This window comes from Episyrphus balteatus, chromosome 2, assembly GCF_945859705.1.
Source record: "Episyrphus balteatus chromosome 2, idEpiBalt1.1, whole genome shotgun sequence".
Classification (NCBI taxonomy): Eukaryota; Metazoa; Arthropoda; class Insecta; order Diptera; family Syrphidae; genus Episyrphus; species Episyrphus balteatus.
Genome location: NC_079135.1, coordinates 66,961,398 through 66,983,250, shown reverse-complemented (window position 1 = coordinate 66,983,250; position 21,853 = coordinate 66,961,398). Strand labels below are relative to the sequence as shown.

Below are 21,853 nucleotides of genomic sequence, written 5' to 3'. Positions count from 1 at the left end.
GGGTGAAACCTCTAAATTCTAAAAAAACCGAATTTTTCAGATATTCCAGAAAAAATTGTTCTTGAGTAACAAGTTATTCTCTTTCATCTTCTCAATAATGACATGGTTTGACAATCAGTATATAATATTATTTAGTCTTTATTAAATAAAAAAAACAGAAAATAACCAAAAATAATAACTTTGAAAAAAAAACACAAATGGTCACCATATTCTTTAAGACAGTGCAACTCATCAGGAAGTTAAATCGAAGCCCTTAGGAAGCTCTGGTTTCAACTAGTCCAAATTTAAAACTCTTTTATTATATACCTGAGTAGCTCGATGGGTAAGGTACAGGACTATCAATCAGGATGTACGAGGTTCAAATCCAGCAAAATGCGTCAAGTAAGTAAGAAGTTTTTTTCTCAATATAATTGTGTTTGGAAATTTAATTTCAGAAGCAAAACTTGTCTGGATCGAAAACAAAGAAGAAAATGAAAAAATAAAATGTAATAGGTACACAAAAAAAAAAAAAAAAATAAAATGAAAAAAAAATATTTTTTTTTCTTTATTCTATTTGGGGTATACCTCTTTTAGACTTTCATAATCCTTCGACAAGTCTACTCAGAGCTTCTAAATAAAAATAAAAGCCTGCAACAATAATACACATTTTCAAATGTTGGTTGTTTCTATAATATGCAAGTTTATTGGAGAGACTCATAACATGTCTTTAATGCCTTATAGAAACAACCAACATTTGAAATTTGAAAATGTGTATTATTGTTGCAGGCTTTTATTTTTATTTAGAAGCTCTGAAGCTCACTTTCACAGGGCTTCTAGAAATAAAATTAGGGAGCCTAACTTCGCTTAGGCAAACTTATAAAATTAAATGCTTTCTACAATGTTTTGCTTGTACTTAAAGGACTTCTACAAATATAAATAAATATCCCCTAACTTGGCTAAGGCAAACATATAAAACTAAAAGCTTTTCGCGCATGCGCCGGAAATTGAACTTCTTTTTTTCTCACACAGAGATGCAAAACATACAATTATGTAAGTCGTTATATTTGAAAGTGATATTAAACATAATTTTCAATAAAAAACAATGATTCAACAATTTTTTAATTCAAATATTAGAATGGAGTAACTATAAAGGCTTGGCCACACCGGAGGGTATGCGGTATACCGGTAACGGTAACGATATTTGTACTAAAAAAATTCCACACCTGAACGTTGATGTGTCAGTTTGGAATTTTTTTCATACAAGTACCCTCACCGCTACCCGTACCGCTAACGCATACCCTCCAGTGTGGCCAAGCCTTAAGGCTTGGCCACACCGGAGGGTACGCGGTAGCGGTACGGGTAGCGGCAACGATATTTGTATTAAAAAAATTCCACACCCGAACGTTGATGTGTCAGTTTGGAATTTTTTCCATACAAATACCCGTACCGTTACCTGTACCTCTACCGCGTACCCTCTGGTGTGGCCAAGCCTTTAAAGGCTTGGCCACACCGGAGGGTATGCGGTATAGCGGTAACGATATTTGTACTAAAAAAATTCCACACCTGAACGTTGATGTGTCAGTTTGGAATTTTTTTCATACAAGTACCCTCACCGCTACCCGTACCGCTACCGCATACCCTCCAATGTGGCCAAGCCTTAACACATTTATTTTGTGGAATATTTTTGTTTAAAAAGGCAAAGTAATTTTTTTTTTTTAATGAATATCACGACTCATATACTATTGACATAATTTTAGTAATATAGAACTATAATAATAAATGCATTTAAGGCAATTGTATATGACTTTTCTAAGGCCTATCAAGCTTCTCGGGTGGGCCAGATGGGCTTCTCTATGGTCGTATACAAGCAATATTTCTAAAATCAAAACAGCTTCGTTAGACCCTTGTGAAAGTAAAATTGTTAGTTGGGTTGTTCTTCTGGTGATTTATATTTATATTGTTATCTTGTGAAATTTTAAATTTCTGGAAAATGCTGTAATTCTTTTTCTCGTGCAATTATCTCGTCCCCGTACTTAACAAAATATTCCTAAATATGTGAAAAACCGACAACTGCCTTAGAACGCAAGAACAACCGTACAGCTTGGTGGATAAAAGTATTCTCTTTATTAAAAGTAAATACTCTACTCTATATAGGTACCTATATAATTATATCTATATACAAATTTACATCTAGGTACTTAAATTATCTTATCTCTAATTTTCTTAGGATACTAAACTAAAAATAAGTGTACATATAGATAACGACGCACGATACGATACCCCGACAAACAATTTTGGTTCTATAAAGCTTTACAGATGCAATTGTTGCTTCTGTAAAGCATTATAGAAGCAAAATTGTTAGTAGGGACATCCCTTCATTACAGCCATATTGCTCACTGTTGTGTGTCATAAAACACAATCTCTGAGTAATTACGGTTGTGTTTGAAAAGGATCGACGTTACCCTAGCGTCGCTATTTATTTGTTCTTTCAAATTATCTAAAGATAATTGAACTCCCCTAATGGTACACTCAAATTATTTGAGTTTTCAGGATCATAAACACGAACTATATATAAACACGTCTATTCCTTACATCCCGTAGCGTTACGTCCTTAACCTTACGTTTGACAGCCTCTCGTATGGTGTCACGGAGAAAAATTTAATTTATTCTTCTATCCAAATTTTGCGTCGTCTTTGCGATCAATTTTATTTATCTTCCCCATTCAAATTCCGGAAAAAAGTAAAAAATAGTGAAATCTACTGAAAATCTACTTCCATATCATAAAATACAAACATATTGTATTATTCAAACTTTATGCACATGAATTTGATCCAAAATGTCGAATAAATGGCATAATCGCAACGAAATTGGTGGCATTCTACGCAAAGGCAATTCGGGCTCAGCCAATCCCGAGGCAAGGACGGTGGATTTACTTGTCTTTGGCTATGCCTGTAAAATATTTCGAGACGATGCCAAAGCACGTGAAATAGATCAAGGAAAACATCTTATTCCATGGATGGCCGATGCAAATCTAAAGATCGACAGGTTAATATTATATTTTACGCAAACAATTTTATTTCGAGAAAAAAAAAACATATATATTTTTTGCAGAAACCAAAGTTTTATTATTTTTTATATAATTTTTCTTAGAAATTTAGATTTTTATTTATTTTATTATATACTTCTCCATCACATGCATGAATAATACCAAGTGCATGGAAGTGAATTTGAAAAAGAAACAAATTGCGTGCTTTCCGTTTAAAGGGATATTATTTTATGCAGTCAATTTGTTGTATTATTCTTCTTTAGGTGGATCTCTACTTCGTCGTTTCAGATCGGTTTATAAGAAAGAAATATAAATCGTTAGAATAAATTATCTCGATGTGTGGGCGATTGTAAGATTTAGGTTACTAACTTTACGGGGTTGAAATAGAGAAATTTCAAGTGTTACCTCAGCAATAGACATCTTTTGTAGGGTTTTCGCAGTACTACAAACTCCAGCTATATTTGCTCCATTGTATTCAGGGAGTGGGTATTACGAGGAGCTATGCTTATACATACAACTTATAATTAAGTCTTGTATTTCTTATTTGCCTTTTTTATTCAGGACTGTAGGTAGTTTTTCTACAACTCAGTATCAACTCATATTTTCATTTTATTCGCAGCACAAAACAAATCCTTTTATAATTTGTTTTTGTCTTGCGTTTAAAATGTATAATGAGTAACTACAAAGTTGTAGGAAAAACACAGTTTGCAATCTCTGATCTGTTTAATGCGAAAGAGGTAGGAAAAAAATAGGTACCCATTGGCCCGTATGCCTAAGAAATAGTATATAAATATAGATAATTAATAAGTATAAACTATTTTTGATAATGTACAAAATGTGGATAAAAAAAATTCATACATACTTGACAATTTTTCAAGTAAAAGCAATTAGTTCTTTTTGTGCATATCTGCCATTATTTGGAATAGGTATATTCTGGCTGAGAATAACTAAGTGTCATTAATAACTCCAAACGTGTACTTAGCTCGTTATCAAAGAAGCTGTAGCTTAGCAACTTTAACCATAATATTGACTATATATGTATGTCTCAACTCACTTAAGGTGATCAGTGCTACAAGGCGACAATCCATTGAGGATTTGGACCTCAATCAACAAGGTTCTCCAGCCAGCTCTGTCTTTACCTGTTCCAGTCTCGCACGCCTATTTGATTGAGGGCCTTCCCACTTGCGTGCGCCTCCTTAAACGAGTTCTTTCTCTTCTGCGTCGTCCCTCTGGGTTGATGTCAAAAACATTTCGGGCCGGATCATTGTTGTCCATATGCCCTTGGCTCCTTTAGTGCCCATTTTGTTTTCTCTCAAATCAATCCAAGGTGTTTTCATCCGCTTTCGTCAAAGTCCGTGTCTCTGCAACATATAGCAAGACTACCTTTGAACAACCATTTGACCATTTTCATTAAATATTTATTTCTTATTTCAATTCTATCAGACAAAAAATATCAATAATCCGAAATATACTATACATTTAAATATTTTTTTAAATTTATAACGAATCGATATCAAACTTAATTATACTGAAAGTAAGTTAGAAGTTCCTTACTCAACCGGGAAAGCAAGGGTTAGGCCCTTACATGCTATCTTTAATTAATTAATTAAAGCGCGGAGGTGTCAGTATAAGGAATCTGTTTGAGGAACCAAATCTTGATGGTTAATGTGAGTGGGTTATATTAAAAATAGATATAATATTATTGTTCAATAGCGTTAAATTACACTAGTCAACAAGGTTTTTACCACAAGAACCAAAATATAATTTTCTGAATTTCTTTTCGGATGCTGAACTCGAATCCGAAGTCAAAAAAGTTTGATTGGTCTACGTTTTTTAAATATTACCGCAATAAAATACAAAAAAAAACGTAATTTTGGCTGATTTCGTGGCTAAATTTGCAACGGTGCCTAAAACTGTTTAAATCCTTCCGATATCTTTTTTGTTGCTTGAAATATATTAAGTTAATAAGCCAAATACTAAACTTAATTAAAATTTTGATAACTGGTCAGAAAATATTTGCCAAAAGAACCAAAATGTACTTTTCTGAAGGTTTAAGATTTGGTAAATTTGGGAGTTATTCAATGTCAAATGCTTTACAGACATCTAAGAGAACAAAAAAACTGACATGATATTCATCCAATGCCTTTTTTAAATCATCAACAACATTAATAATGATGGAGGCACAAAAAAAATGATCAGTGTTTGAAATACCCTAATAAAAACAAGTAGAAACAGCATCAATAAGATGAAAATTTGTGCATCAAAACATAGCTTAGAATTCCATAAATTGTAAAAACAACATTTAATTATATTTGATTAACTTCCAATGTATCTAGCGGACTTGAGAATAATCCTTTCCAAGTACCTAACAACCACATCTTATACCTAAAAGCTTCTTTTAGTTTTTGAATATTTTATTTTAAATCATTTGAATTCCCAAGCAACACAAAACAAACAAATTAAATTATTATTATTATTATATTCATAGTACAAAGTACATAAATGTACGAAGTTCTGACACTTAACAGCGCGGCAACTGAGGCCATTTGGCTGAGACAACACCAGACAATGACAAAGAGAAAGACAGATAGAAACAAAGAAAGAACATATAACATAGAACTACTTGGTACAGAGGAAGGAGACATCGATGAATATTGTCTAGTGTTATCGCACAGGTGGCTTCAGTTAAGCTTTCGATTTTAGAAAAACTACTGAGCCCACCGCTGGGCTCGAACCCACGATGCCGGGCTGTGCAGTCGTACCTATTGTACCTAGTGTACCTATTCCTCTGTACTGTACCATGGCCACCTGCCAAATTAAATTAAAAAGCACAAAAAGCATCAAAATCCAAATTTATGCACAGAACACGTTTAACCCTTTCAGAACGATAAGATCATGGTTAGTGGAAAATTTTGTACAATTTAGAATGATTTATTTAGGGTCTTAAAACCTTATTTGGAAAATAAATAACTGGTACTAGTTTTTATTTTATTTGTGTTTGAAAGCGATTAATCAGTGTCCTCTAAGAACCGCATATAAATAAATGTCGCAAATATCTGTATAAAATTACCGATTGGGCAAAAAAATACAAATTCTGTTTTTCACCTCAAAACTATTAAAAAATTGCATTGAACGAACTGTCGCTTCGAAAACATATTAAACAAAACATAACGGCTCGAATGTAGTGCTGCAAAATTTAAATTTTATAAAAGTCGAAAATCATACAAACATAAAAGCTTTGTATCATGGGTTGAAATACATAAAGAAATATACCTACGGATGAATTTACAGAATGGACAACAAAAGGAATCAAAGGATTTTGAATTTTTCAACAGGTTAATAATTTTTTTACACACAGGTTGTTAATCTTTTACTCGGCTTGGTATGTATTCCTCTTAAAAAAAAATATTTTAAAAAATATTTATTTATTAAATTATATTTTATGCGCGTTTTTGACAAAAAAAAAATAATGCAAAAATAATAATACAAAATTGTGAGAAATACAAACAAAAAACGCAAATGAAAAAAAAAAACAATCAAACCAACAAAACTCGTCCTTTTGTTATTCTAAAAGTCTATTTTTATTTCGTTTACCTTCTTTTTTATGATTTGTATATTGTGGGGACACATGAAACACACATGCAAATGCTAAAAAAATACCCTAGATATGATGTTAGAGGCGCTATATACGATCTAACCCCATATGAGCCTCCACCAGGTGGTTATGGCAATCGTTTGGATTATCTCACCTCTGAAGAACAACGTGCCGAACAGCTCTGCGAAGAGGAAAGATACCTTTATCTCTATCGCAATGAACAGGAAGACATCTTGTATCAAGGTAAGTGTTACAAGTGCCACCGATTAATTTGCAAACAAACAAAAAAAAAAAAGAAGAATTATTCAAAGATTCAAGCGAAACAAATTATTTAGTTTCCCTTTAATCTCTAAATTTAATCGAATCAAAGAAGCTAAATAATAATAAAAAAAAAGAAAACAAAATAGCCGAATTAAAATAAACCCGAAAAGAATATTTTGTGGAAAAATAAACTGTAGGCCTTAAATCGTTATAAAAACAGGCGCGTAAGTATTTACAGGTCGAAGAGAAGAATTTTTTGTGGAATACTGGACGACGCAACACAGCAGGAACGCACGAAGATAACTCATGCAAGGTAATTTTATCGTATAAAAACAATCAATAACGTATATTTTCAGATATTTACAGCACTGCTTAAGCTTTGAGCTTTTGATAGCGCAAAACAAACAACCGCATAGATAGTATCTCGTCTCGACAGATCCGCACCTCTTGTTCTTATTTCAAATTCATTTATTAAAATAAATAAAAATCTATAACAATACAACTTATTATTCATAAATGAAACAAAAGAAACAAAGAAAAGAATATAAATTAAAATCCTTAAAAAAAACAACAAAAAACAGACAGTTGATAATACCTCTCCTTTAATCCTTCCAATGCTCTCTATATCTTATCTCTGTTTTTGCATTGGTCAGCCTTAGATTTTTGTTTTTATTTACAAATAAAAAACATTTTATAGAGGAAGAACTTAAACGCTTGCAACACGAGAGCGGTAGTGATTCAACATACAGTCAGGTGCAATTCAATTATGATACACCATTGGGACCGAATCGAGATGAAAATTCTTCGGAGCTGGGAACAGATGCTGAGGCGGATAAGGCGTTTTTGCTGCCGAAGAATTTCGAAGTGCCATCATCAGTTCAACTGGTAAGTTTAAATTGTTTTACTGAGATAATCATTGACTTAAATCATATGCAGCTCTTTATTTTGAGCGAGACGACTAAGAGGTTATCACTTATTCAATTTATGTATGGGCTATCAAGAGTCTTGAGATAGCCTTAAAAATATCAAAACATTTAACACGATGACTTGCAACCTGACAAGTTTACAGACGCGCGTTTCTGTTATTTACTTTAAATTAGCGACAGTCTTATCGCTTGAAGTGTTTTCAGTTGAGTAATCTTAAAAGGAAATATTTTAGCACGTGATAAAACTAACTTTTACAAACATGATTATAGGAATTTTGTAGTGACCTCTTCAAATAGTATATTATGTATATGAAAAACTTTAATGCAGGCTCCAGGTCAGGTGACCTGGAGCCTGTATTAAAGTTTTTCATATTTTACAAACTTGTAAATATTATGATTGGTTGAAACGGGTTTAGGTCAGTACAAGGATGTTAAATTTAATACAGTTTTTCGAATTCTTCCTAAGGCAAAAATTATGAAGTACAATACAGAATTTAATTACAAATGAAGGTCATCAAGAGCCTTAAAGTGGCGTGGCTCTACAATCTAATGTGGATTCGGGCTTCATTAGTGATACAGCTGTAAATATTACATTTTAACAGTTATTTCCAACAATTGCTAATTTTCTTTTGGTTCTTATGAAAGAAAATATTACTTACTCGTTACAGCCAGTGGCGCTATGTGCTCCTAGGTTCAATCTCTAGATTACCGCCTTATTTTGTTATGCCAAATCTTTTCAATGTGATTATGCCATTGGAGATAAAAACTTCCTTTGTTCCTAGGAACTGGAGCATCAAGTTTAATCGTCAATAACAATATTGAAGCTTGTCAGCGCGTCATAATGCCCCCTTGGTATAAAATATCAGATTGGCAGAAATACAATGGTATAACTGAAATCAAGATTAACTTCTAAACTTTGACTTCGATAAGCGTGTTTGAACATTTGGAAAATTTTAAGGTCAAAAATAATCAGTATAGGATTAACCCGAGCATTCATGTTTTCAGGTCCAGTTGTAAAAATATTTAATCCGTGGTTCAGTAACTTTTATCTTCTGAAATCGGTGGTAAAGTTGGGGTTCAAGGTTCTTAATGTATGTATATGTATTTAAAAAGCTAAATCCATGCTTGAACCCAAATTCATCCACAGCTAATCCGCTGAAATCGGCGAGTTAAAATCCTGATCCAAGGCTGACCCCCGTTTGTGCAACTGGTCCTCAGGGTGTGTATTAAATTTCGTGGTTTGCTATTGTTTTCAGTTACGATTTTGCAGTTTTGTCTAGCGCCATGAAATTTTTCAAAAATAAATACAATTATAAAATCATTTCAATTAAAGGAACGAAAAACAATAAAAGCCTGATACATATGTAGGTATTGCTAGCGATACACTTTTTTTTTTGCTTGCTCTATGGGGCAAGTATTAGGTTTCCTTCGAAAAAAAATAAATCAATCAAAACATTTCGTTGATGGAAATATCTAAAGAAAACTATATTTTTCATTTCGTCTGTCAATCTGTTCAATTATATTAATCTGCTGTACATCAAACTAGTGCTTTAAATTTGGTACTGATTATTTTTATGTTATTCGTAGCATACTTACTTAACAGCCTTTACCCTCTTTCCCTTGCCAACTGACTTCGGTTATGCACGCCCAATTCATTGGGGTCTACTTCCATTTGCGTGGGCCACTTTAGTTGTTGTGTTCCTCTATTGTGCATTGTGCTTTAACTCCGAGTGTTGCCCGACCTTTGCCACGGAATTGTTGTTCATACGCTTCATATAGCTCAGTCATCTCAGTGTTTGTACCTTAAATCGTTGGGTTAGGTTAGTAACTTTGTACAACTAACATATAAATGAAATATCCATTTAAAATCCTTGTAAATGATTCAAAATTCACAATGATTGTTGACAAACGTAAAATTAAAATTTCTAAAAATCCATCAGTATCCACTAACAATTTTGCCGTCCATGTACGATACGATTTTCGATGTCTCCCCATCCACGATTGTATGCGACTAGAAACAGAAAGCTTTTCCGCAATAATAAAACATGAAAATACCAGGTCAACATGAAGAGTGAGTCACATTTTATTTATGGTTGTGTACAGACTTGTATCAGTATCAGTTGGACTATACCGTGGAATCGTAAACTGAATTTTATAACTATGTGACTATGCATTTTCAAGTCAAATAAAAACAAAAATTTACTGAGGGCTGAAAGCTGTATTAGGTCTGTTCCAGACTTTTTGTGCACTAAATAAGGCAGTCTGTCAAATTAATGAGAGTTGGGAGAGAATTCTCTCAGTAGGAAATAAAACTACAAAAGACTGCCAAAAAGTCTGGAACAAGTTGAACACCATTATACAACACAATTTCATATTTTATGCTTAATTCGATAAACATTAACACTTTTTTAATGCAAAAAACACGTAAACGCGATTCAATTTAAAAATCAATTCAATTTGATTTGTTTTCTTCTTTATTTATTTGTTTGACATACGTCAACTTTTCATTTGACAGAACTCATATTTCTGCCGGAAGAAATTCTTTGGGCTAAATTTGTCAGGGTGGGGAAATTTTTTACTCTCTCGTGAGCGCTCTCTTCTACACAATTTTTGAAGTTGGGAACAGACTCTGACCAAAAATAACCAAATATTACTAGATTCGGCAGTTGCAAACTGAGTGTGGAACGGACCTATTAGTTCAAATCAAATCTAGTGCAAACTCTGAGCAAAGCTAAAAATTTATTAAGCACTCTAATAGCGTTTTCGTTTGGTCGTTCGACCTGGCCGGAATCACCTAAAACTGTTCGTTTGGCATTAAATGACAATTCTAATTCTAAAAAGAAGATAAAAATGATTCTGAATTTCAAAACAAAAATAATGGATAGTGGATTTTTTATTTGATATTTTTTTTCTTAGGTATGTACGTAGGTACGTTTAAAAAAACCAAAACAAAACTTTCGTCACGCAGAACAGAAATACAAAGAAACCCAAACGTCAGAATCAAAAAACTGTATCGAAGTTTGTCCGTTTGGCATTCCGGATCGGTCAGTTCTAACTTCTAAGAATTGCCAAACGAAAACGATATAATTTAACTCTATACGTATACGGAAATATGTATGATTTCCGAATACACTCTTTGTGACTTGGTCTCGCACAACTCTGAGCCCTCCATATTTATAAAAAAGAAATGCTTTTCATTAATTTTTGTAATTTTTTTCGGATGACGTACATACATACATTTTATAATGCGCAAAATAATGAAAAAAAACCAACTTTCATTTTGATAAGACTAAATTCTCCAATATTCTTTCGACTTAGTTTTAATCATTACTTTAATAATAGAAAGATTTATTTGACATTAAATTATATGCATACAAGCAATTTTGATTGTGCAGAGCAGCAGGGATTATAATTGCCATTCTGATAATCTGGATTGCAAACATTGACGTACCAAACGCGTGTGTTGATCACTTTTTGGCTGACGCAAAAGGGGATATTCATAATCATTAATTTCTTTCAATAACAAACAATGACTCGCAAAACTAGGTTTTAGAAATTTATGAATTGAAGAAAGAGACAATGACCTATTTATTTTATTCTTAAAATTTTAAGGCTATCGCATGGTTCAACTATTTAGAGATTGTTTTTGAAGTCGTCCGTTCGATAGCGTTTTTAATCTACAGTAACATTTTGGTACATAGTGATTTACGAAATAGTCATGCTGATGACCTCACACCATGAGGATTTCTAAAGTGTTTTAGAAATCTATAAAAAAAATACATTTCTGAAAAATCATTCCAATTGATTAAAGAAATAAAAAAATGAAATATTATTTTAACTTAACAAATTATTTTTTTTATTAGAAACTCTTATTTATAAATAACTACAAAAAAGGCCTTGCAGATTAGTAGTCTAACTCCTTAGCCTGCTCCCACGAGAAGCAATCTCGTCCAAAGTGACCATATGCACTTGTTCTTTGATAGATTGGTCTACGTAGATCAAGATCTCGCACAATACATCCTGGTCTTAAGTCAAAGTTATGTTTCACAATCTCAAGAAGCTCCAACTGGGATCGATCAGATGTCCCATAGTCAAATACACTTATCGAAAGTGGTTCAGCCACACCGATAGCATATGAAACCTGAACCAAACAACGTTTGCAAAGACCTGCCTTCACTAACGACTTTGCAACCCAGCGTGCGGCATAAGCAGCGGAACGGTCGACTTTAGTAAAATCTTTACCAGAGAACGCACCTCCTCCATGAGCACCCCATCCACCGTATGTATCAACAATGATCTTTCTTCCAGTTAGTCCTGCATCTCCCATTGGTCCACCAATCACAAATGTGCCACATGGGTTGATGTGTACTACAGTCTGGTCGTCAAAGTATTCAGATGGTACCACATCTTTGACAACCTTATGCAAAACCTCTTCTCGTAGATCATCTAGAGAGATTTCTTCTGAGTGTTGAACTGACACAACTATGGTATGAACCCGCTGTGGGATGGTCGATCCATTCTTTAAAATATATTCGCAGGTTACTTGTGTCTTAGAATCTGGTCTGGCCCACCAGAAAACTCCAGATCTTCTGAGTTCTGCAATTTTTTCATTAAGTCTATGTGCAAGTACGACTGTCAATGGCATACATTCTTTTGTCTCGTCCGTAGCATATCCAAACATAATTCCCTGATCTCCAGCTCCAACATCAATTTCTAATCGATTAACATGCACACCATCTGCAATATTAACAGATTGTTCTTCCAAAGCAAGTAATATGTTGCAGGTTTTGTGATCGAATCCCTTTGACGAATCATCGTATCCAATGTGGTTAATTGTATCACGAACAACTCGTTGATAATCGACAACAGCTTTTGATGTAATTTCACCGCAAAGTAATACCATACCAGTTTTAGCAACAGTTTCACAGGCAACTTTTGCATTGGGATCTTGTTGCAAATGAGCATCTAAAATAGCATCGCTGATTTGATCACACATTTTGTCTGGGTGTCCTTCTCCCACAGATTCTGAAGTAAATAAAAATGGTCGACCATCTTCTACGTTGTCAATGTCAGTAAATCCATTTGTATATAGTTTGGTTTCAGATTGAGGCATTTTCAAATTATTGTTGTGATATCTGTAAAAATTTAATTATTTAATAAAATTTTGAGATTTTTATAAAATTGCAAGGGAAATTTGAATTATCTTATAGACTAGGATTAAATGATTGTAAATAACCAAGCTACAAAAAAACAACAATAGGATTTATTTACTGATAATTATCAGGAACCTGCAATGTTCAAGAGAAACCCCCTTGGCCAAATGAAATAAAATGATAAGGCACTTTTACTTTTCTGATTTTCAATTTCTCTTCCCTAAATTGGATTCGCTAATTGCCAACTTGCAAAGTGAAAACATTTTTAAGATTGCATCATCCATCATATGGGCTCTAATTTTTTAATTTGCCAAACACTTTCTTTTAAACGTAAGTCGTTACGTTTGGATCAAACTTTTCGATTCAAGCTTATAGCGATTAGAAAAATGAAAATGAAACTTTTTCGTGTGTATTTCAATCAGGAAAATGAAAAGAAAAGGTAGATTGTGTGGTTTGCTTCATTTTTCTGATGGCTTTTACTGGCCCGTTACTCATTTTTTGAAAACAATATCAACATTTTTTTTATATTAAGATTATGAACTGAATTTCAAGTTCTGCATTGTTAGAAAATATGTAACTTGTTAAAAATCAAACATATCATTCAGATGATAGTAAAAGTAAAAAAAAGTGGGACCCTGAATTTGTTTGTATTAACTGACTTTAAACTGGTGTATAGCGTTTCTTAGAGTAGTTGTTGAAGTTGAAAACAAAAAGTACCGGAATACCTGTCTTATAACAATTTTGAAACAAAAATTTGTTTTTTCGAAACAGCTCAGAAGGTTCCGACAGATAAAATCATGTGCTTTTTCAAGAAAGTCCTACATTTTGATGGAATTTGAATTTTAAAAAACAACCGCTATCAACTGTTGATTTAATGTTGTTAAACGACTTAACGCATTTCAACAAAAAAAAAATATATTGTTTATTTAAAGTAGCTGAAATATTAAAATTATGTTTTTCCAAACCAGCATACGTTTTTGTTTAAAGTGTATTTAAGCGACAGTTTCGTTTAAATAATAAATTCACATGTTAGTATATTCGTTTCATTTAACTTGTGTTCATTTTTCAATAACTTTAAAATTATTGAGATAAGAAATAAAGATAAATCCACGTTTGTAACAAAATATATTTGTAGAGACAAAAAAAAATGAAAATTTTTTTAAACTATCAACAAAATTGAATTGAAATCACTCAAATTGATTTAAAATTAACTTAAAAACAAGAAAGTAAATTGAAATATTAATTGATCACTAACTGCTGTCCTTTTTTTCTATATCTTTAAATTGTCCTTAAATTAACTATAAAGGAGGTTTATATTTTCTTTTAAAAGTCAAACAACACAAATTATTTGTTAACCCTGAGTCAACACAACAAAATATTAAATCAGTTTACTTAAACAACCAGTTGTTTGATTTCGAAAACAACTTACATTGCAAAATATTATAATTATGTATTTTATTTATATTATTCTGAATGTGGGCTATCTATATCCGTTGAATAACCTTCACGCTCGCGATCGAACACACTTTTGATGAATAGTAGAATATGATTGAAAGTTAATCTATATATACAGAAATCTGGTGGTCTCTCGGTCAAGCTTGCGAAAAATAACAGTACTTTGAGGGCTATCTTCCATTATCAGTGTTTGTGTTTTTTTTCTTATATTCGTTTGAATTAAAATTTTTTTTTTTTATTTTTGTTTCTTCTTAAAATGATGAAATCTAATTCCTTTATTTCCAGCCTGACACGATGAAACAACACGCAATCGTGGAGAAAACTGCTCGATTCATATCAGCACAGGGCCCACAAATGGAAATACTGATTAAAGCAAAACAATCAAATAATCAGCAATTTGATTTTCTCAATCAAAATAATTCTCTTAATCCCTATTATAAATTTGTACTCAGTGCTATGAAAAGTGGAACGTATCCACAAATAGAAATTGAAACATCAGATTCTCTTTCTTCCGATGACAAATTATCGAATGCCACAGCGAATAGTGTTTGTGTTGAAGATCCATTTTCGAAGCCTTATATACCAGTGCCTACGATAAAATATACGCCTTCAGCGAATTGCGCTTATACTCAGTTGATAAGTAAAATCAAAGGAGTTCCACTGCCTCCACCAGAGCCAGAAAAACAACAATTTACCACTTATACGCCTGTGCTTTTGCAACAAAATGCAAATTCTGCACAAAATGCTGCTGCTTCTGGAACAAATGGAGAATCTACTAACAACAATCAAAAACAACCTCCACCAAAGCTACAACCAAAAAATATTTCCAATGCGTTAATGCTGGCCCATTATGGTTCTTCGGATACCGAAAACGAAGATCAATCTGAAGACGAAGCAGAGGAGGAAACGCAGGAAAAAGAAGCAGAGAAAAATGTAGAACTGTGCTTTCCAATTCCTCCTGATTATTTGCAAAATATAATTGACAAGACTGCAGGTTATGTGATTAAAAATGGTCGGCAATTTGAGGAAACACTTCGTATTAAGAATGACGAAAGGTTTACATTTTTATTCCCGGATAACGAGTTTTATTCGTATTATATGTATAAAGTGACAGGAGAGATTAAGTCATACGTGTCTGATGAAGAGGAAGGTGATGAAAAGCAAACTATTGCCAGTGGTAAGCCAACGAATTTTATTTTTGTAAATTTGGTATATTTCATAAATGATGTTGTTGTTTTAGGTCCAGTATCATTCTCAATAAAAATCAAAGATGATCAACCAGTAGCAGCTCTTCGTCCAGCTCTTCCACAAGAAGCTAGTGATGATGAATCAGATAAAAAAGTAAAGTCGAATGGCGGTGGTGTTCAAGTCGGTGATCAAGTACAATTGCAACAACCTCAAATGCCAGCGCGAAGTGTCCCTGAGCATGTTCAAAAAGCTATACAGTTAGTTGAGAGTCAGTTGATGGCGAGAAATGCACAGCTTGGAATACCAACGGTTGCTAACAGATCGAGATTTGATATCGATCAAAGTGGGACAGTGGCACCAAAAATGACTGTACCGCTATCATCACTTCTTGTCGCAGTTGCGGATCAATCACCTGTAAATATTGTAAAGTCTCACCAAAAAGAGTTGAAAAGAGGTATAAAATCATTGAATATTTCTCATATAAAACGGTTGATTAATTATTTTTTTTTTTTATTTCAGCGGAAGAAAAGGTTAAAGATAAGTTAGCACAAATTGCGAGAGAAAAATTAGGAGGATTAATTTCAAAGGAAAAACAATTACAAATTGAAAGAAAGAAAAAGGCGATGGCTTTTCTTAATCAAATTAAAGGTAATTACAAATGTTTATCTTATAAAATTTCTTAAATTTGTTTATTTCTCATACAAAAAATAGGAACATTAGTATTTTAATATGTGTATTAAAAAATTATTATTTATTTTATTAATATATATGATATATGATTAATATATATGATATAATAGGACTGTACAAACAACGCCTCTAAACGATAGCTTCAATAATTGCAAAGCAACTTCTCGCTGCAATTTGCTTCCTGATAGAAGAGTTTATTCTTATTGAATTATTTTGTGGTTTGACTCCTCCTTCAAATTACGAACTAGCTACTCAGAAACTTATGTCGTTTTCGATTGGCTCTCCGGAAGCGTCCGGAATCATTCAGAAGCCTTCTGAAAGCGTTTTATTCGCACGAATATGACAGGCAGAACGCTTCTCAGAAGAGAAATTCTCTTCTCGATTTAAAATCAGAATTCACTCGAGAAGCACTAATACACGAATATTTAAAAGTCAAATTAATCACTCAATCAATATTTTTTTTATTTTTTTAAATAAATTAATTTTTTTCCGAAATAAATTTTTTAATTAATTTTCAAACTTACTAAAACATTTTGGAAACCAAATTTCCTATTAATTTCTTCAACATTACCAATTTTTAAAAAATTTAAAACATTTCATTTGAAAGAAAAATAAATTAATATAAATATTTTACATTTGAAATTTAAAAGAAAAACACACAAACACAAAAAAAAAAATAGAATTGAGTGGAAGCTATTTGACCTGTTCCATTCGATTTTAGAATGAGTGAATCCTTGAGTGAAACCAATTAGTGAGGCGGCTTAGCATCTAAATCGTGCAGTTTGTGATAAAAGCATGAAATTTATATCATGGGTATTACTCAATATTAGAGTTATTTTGAGATATTAGGCCACTTTGTATTCCATCCAGGAGCGTAGATACAAGAGATTTTCTGTGTTGCACCCGCATTGTTGCATATCATAGTATAGCTGATGAAACCTTTTTATTAATATAATACATGATTTCGAGGTAATAAAACCAATAGCAATATGCCTGGACCGTCATGTAAAAAGTTATTGCACTTTTTATAAATTGTCTTTTACTCAAACAGCAAGATTCAGAATATTACCAAGCAGTTTGTGATAAAAGGATCAAATTAATAGGATTGTTAGTACAATATATAACCCTCATTTAAAGATATTGGGCCACTTAATATTTTACCTTTAAAGATGTTTATAACGATGCACAGAAAGCAATTTAAATGAAGTTTTGTGAAATTTGTGATTATTAGATTGCTCATGTACATCCTCATAGGTGAAATATTAAAAGCCCCAATATCTTAAAATGAGGGTTACATATTGTACTAACAATCCTATTAATTTGATCCTTTTATCACAAACTGCACAATTATTTTTCATACTTTTACTTTTGCACCTCACTCCTTCAAAATATTAATTTGTATGAAAATTTAATAAAAAATAAAAGCAAGCTATTTAAGTTTTGCATGAAAATTCAACATTCCATGGTAAATATAATTCATTTTTTGATTATTTTTGATTCTCATACGATGTATAAAATATATATGCGGTTCAAAAAAATGCAAAAATTTTCCATGTGCTGCAATGGTACCATTTCAAAAGTGTTCTTTCTCGTTAAAAAAAACACCCTTTGACCTGAAATTTTTTGATGAACATATTTTATTATTTTTTTCTATGGTATATGAAACGTCCACACGAAATTTTATCAACCTACCACTTTTTTTCAAGGAGTACTTGATAATATTTTGACTCTTGCTCTTTGAGTAAAAGACAATTCATAAAGAGTCCAATAACTTTTTACATGATGGTCGAGACATTTTGGTATTGATTTTATTCGATCGGGCGTTAGAAAATACCTCGAAATCATGTATCATATTAATACAATATTTCATTGCCTATACTACGATATGCAACAAATCGAGTGCAACACTTGTATCTACCCTTCCGAATGGAATACAAGGTGGCCCAATATCTCAAAATAACTCTTAAATTGAGTACTACCAACGATGTTAATTTCATGCTTTTATCACAAAGTGCACGATTGAACTCTTTTTTAATGCTAAGCCGCCTCACTAAATCGAAAACGACATAATTTTATTTTTGTGTCAATTTTGTTTGATTCAAATATTTTTAAGAAGATGGAGGAAATTCTTATAATAACCTTTTGGTTGTCTTGTCTTTACGCGTTTTCTTCGTGCATTGTCGCTAATTAATCTTAAATTCATTCAAAACTGACAGTATTTTAAATAATTGTCATAAATATCCCAGGGATATTTCTAAAACTGTTAGTAGGACAACTTAAGGCTTGAAACGAAGGAGTTAAGAAACAAATTTGTGAAAAAAACAAATTCTCAACTTTTGATTTGACCGAAGTAGGGTATATAGTCAATAAAATGGCCCTTAGTGGGTTAAACTGTAACCCAAAATAGAGACAGAATTGCGAGATCCTTTTGTTTCGCATGCTCAAATTCAATATTTATTTTTCCCCATTTAATTTAAAGGTCAAAAAGTCCCCATTTTAAACATTCAGAGGGATTGGGGCACCTCGAAATGAAATTATTTAAAAAAATTTAAGTATACAGTTTTGTTTGTTTATAAATAGCGCAACTTTTTATTTCTATGCCAATTCGAAAATAAAAAACAAAAATAAAATCACTCCACCCTAATGTACAGTGGTGCCAAATATTTGGATTTCGTTGTCGATGTCGTTTTTTGTGCAAAACTCTATAAAGAGAAACAAAATAAATTCAAAAACAATCATTGATTCAAAACTTATGAAGGCGAAATGCAATATGTACCTCAGTCACAAATCTCATTTGTGTACTTTTTATCTATTTAATGTACATTATATAGGTGTGTGTGTAAGAATTTAAAAAAAAGATCACATATTAAAAACTTGAATTACGTATTATATTAACCATGTTCTTTTTTTTTCTCTTTTAAGGAACATCCCAATCAAATGTCAGCGAATCAAACAAAATCTCCGCCAAATCATCCTCGGAAAAAAAAGATGAAGACGATTCCGATACATCATCCGTACATTCCATCCCAATATCATCGTATGGTGATGATAAATCTGATACTGAAATCGTTACAAGGCCTTCCATTAACAATCAACGTCATGAAAATGTTACAGTTGAAGATGACGATGATGACGATGACGTACAATTAATTACTGTTGAGACCAAAAAGAAAATTACAAGATCTCGACCACGTCAGCGAACACAAACTCCAGAAGTTGTTATTATTTCTCCTAAACGGGAGCGTTCTCGATCACGTAATTCACATACGAAACACGCAAAATCGAAATCGCACAAATCAAAAAAGAAGTCTTCCAAACATAGTCATCATCACAGTAAGAAAAAATCAAAGAAACGTTCCCGCAGTCATAGCACATATCGAAGCCAAAGTTGTTATTCGGAAGAGGAAGAAGATTATTCATCGTCGGATTCGTCGAGTAGAAAACGAAGAAAACGTTCTTCTTCGCACAAAAAGAAGAAGAGCAGAAGGCATGACAGATAAATGCAATTGAGTTTTTTTTATTTGTACAAACAATCATAACAAACGCTTTTAACACAAATAACATATTTTTATAAATAAAAATAATGTTTTGTAATTCAAAATTGTAAACTATATTTAAGTAATAAAGAAGATGTACATAAAAAATAAATGTTTTGAAAGTTATTTTAAAGTGCAAATTTTCTATTATTTCAAAAAATGTTTGTAAATAACACAACTTTTTGAACTTGACTTCTTCTCCATTATCGAGGATAGTCATGATCTGGGATGGGGTCACAACTCTCCCACTCTACTGCTTCACACTTCGGCTCCGCATGTAGGATTTCAGTATTTGTTGAGGGTTGCTTATAGTTAGAAGTAATCTTGTTAGTAAGTCAATCGCGCACTTTTTGATAGAATTGATATTGGGCCAATATCTCAAACGACATGTGTTAGAGCACTACCAATCATTCAAATTAAATGCTTTTATAACGAAGTGTATAGTTGGTTCCTTTTTTTATTCTATACCAAATCACTATAGCTGTTTTATCGATCATTAATTACTTGTTTATAAATTCTCTGGGTGTTTTCCGACTTCAAAAGAAATAAAATATACGACTGGGCCCGCGTACTTACTATTATATTACAATTTTCGTCAAATGTTAAAGATTTATCTAAAAAATCAAAAGATATTAATTTTAATAAAGAAATCTAAAGAAGTATACTGTTTTCTTTTTGGTTGGCAAATTCCTTTTTATTCTCTACGAGCCACTAGCTACAGGTCGCAATTTTTTTTTATCAAGAAAAGAAAAACAAGAGACACACAAACTCATTTTTTGATTTTTAAGGGAACGGCATTAAAAAGAAGTCGGTGTAAAAAGGGCCATACAATTAATATAAGCTGTGTTTTATTTTCCTCGTGATCCGGATCAGATCATTGTTTTTATTAGCTTTACAACAAAAGCAGGATTTTGTTTTGTTATTGTTTCGCAAATAAATCAATGATCTGATCTGGATAACGGTGAAAATAAAACTCAGCTATTCGAAAAAAAATTTACTTGATAATGGTAGTGTAAGGCTACACAAAAAATTTCATCACTATCGTCTAAAAATGGTGTAATTTGTTGGCCGTCCGATGAAAAAAAATGGTTTTAAGAAAAACCCGAAAGTAAATGGTTTAGTCTGCGGTGCCAGAGCCGTATGAAAACGCTTTTGTACATCATTTTTGAATAATAGGTTAAGGTCCATTTTCTTCACTCGGAGTTGAACATAACTTGAGAATTTTTAATATAAAAATTCAAAAGTTTTGTTCAACTCCGAGTGAAGAAAATGGACCTAAGTGTTTTAAGAGAAAGTCAAATGAGACTATTACCCACACAAATTTAAAATGGGGAGAGTACAATAAGTTAGGTGACAAGGATTGATAACGGTATTTTGTAGAGGAGTTCAATACAATCATTTTTTACTATGGGATCTATCTCCCCCGTTTAGGCAATTTTCTAAAATATCACGTAAAATACAAAAAAAAAATATTAAAAAAAATCAAAGGCAACACTTACAGTAATGAACGATATCAAAAGCCAGAATTGTACACTTGATTCTAATTTTTAAATCAAATTATTTCAATTAATTGTTCTCGAAATAATCAACTTCAAATTCAAAATTTGGGAAAAAAAAGTAAAAAAAACACATTTAATACTATTTTTACCAATACTGTGAATTTAAATATGAAATTAATCAATGAAATAAACTACCTCAATTAATTTCTAATCAAATTCTGAAAACCCCACCTAAACGGGGGGATATAGACCCCCCTCTCATAGTAAAAAATGATTGTATTGAACTCCTCTACAAAATATCGTTATCGATTCTTGTCGCCTAAGTTATCGTACTCATGCCTTAAAATGACATAATTTCCAACCCATTTGCACGGAATAATCTAGGATATTAAGTTAATTTTTACAATTACAAGTTTCTCGAAAACTGCAGCTGTTGCAAATAAAGTCATGAAATTATTGTTTTTAGTTTTTCTCCCCGTATATTTCGTAAGCGGTTCAAAAATATTACATTCAAAATCTCCTTGA

At 32.2% G+C, this 21,853-nt stretch overlaps 2 protein-coding genes and 1 long non-coding RNA gene across 5 annotated transcripts; 1 reads left to right on the top strand and 2 right to left on the bottom strand.

Annotated features, from left to right (window-relative positions):
* Positions 1-2,635: 2,635 nt before the first annotated feature.
* Positions 2,636-19,949, top strand: LOC129908513 (protein suppressor of white apricot). Of its 2 annotated transcripts, XM_055985071.1 has the most exons (7): positions 2,636-3,024; positions 6,691-6,863; positions 7,579-7,766; positions 14,701-15,592; positions 15,656-16,057; positions 16,123-16,251; positions 19,216-19,949. In XM_055985071.1, exons 1-7 carry the CDS (start codon positions 2,816-2,818, stop codon positions 19,791-19,793), a joined length of 2,571 nt encoding a protein of 856 aa, XP_055841046.1. In that variant the 5' UTR covers positions 2,636-2,815; the 3' UTR covers positions 19,794-19,949. The 2 variants fall into 2 exon arrangements, with proteins under 2 accessions (XP_055841046.1, XP_055841047.1); XM_055985072.1 differs by lacking the exons at positions 2,636-3,024; positions 6,691-6,863 and adding an exon at positions 6,963-7,194 and having other exon boundaries at positions 19,216-19,948.
* On the bottom strand, positions 3,157-6,209 carry LOC129908515 (uncharacterized). Its single transcript, XR_008771291.1, has 2 exons — positions 3,888-6,209; positions 3,157-3,797 (listed from the first exon to the last, which is right to left on the bottom strand). It is a non-coding gene; the product is annotated as an uncharacterized LOC129908515 (long non-coding RNA).
* On the bottom strand, positions 11,637-14,521 carry LOC129908514 (S-adenosylmethionine synthase-like). Of its 2 annotated transcripts, none has more exons than XM_055985073.1 (2): positions 14,390-14,521; positions 11,637-12,942 (listed from the first exon to the last, which is right to left on the bottom strand). In XM_055985073.1, exon 2 carries the CDS (start codon positions 12,918-12,920, stop codon positions 11,712-11,714), a length of 1,209 nt encoding a protein of 402 aa, XP_055841048.1. In that variant the 5' UTR covers positions 12,921-12,942; positions 14,390-14,521; the 3' UTR covers positions 11,637-11,711. The 2 variants fall into 2 exon arrangements, with proteins under 2 accessions (XP_055841048.1, XP_055841049.1); XM_055985074.1 differs by lacking the exon at positions 14,390-14,521 and adding an exon at positions 14,216-14,233.
* Positions 19,950-21,853: the final 1,904 nt, after the last annotated feature.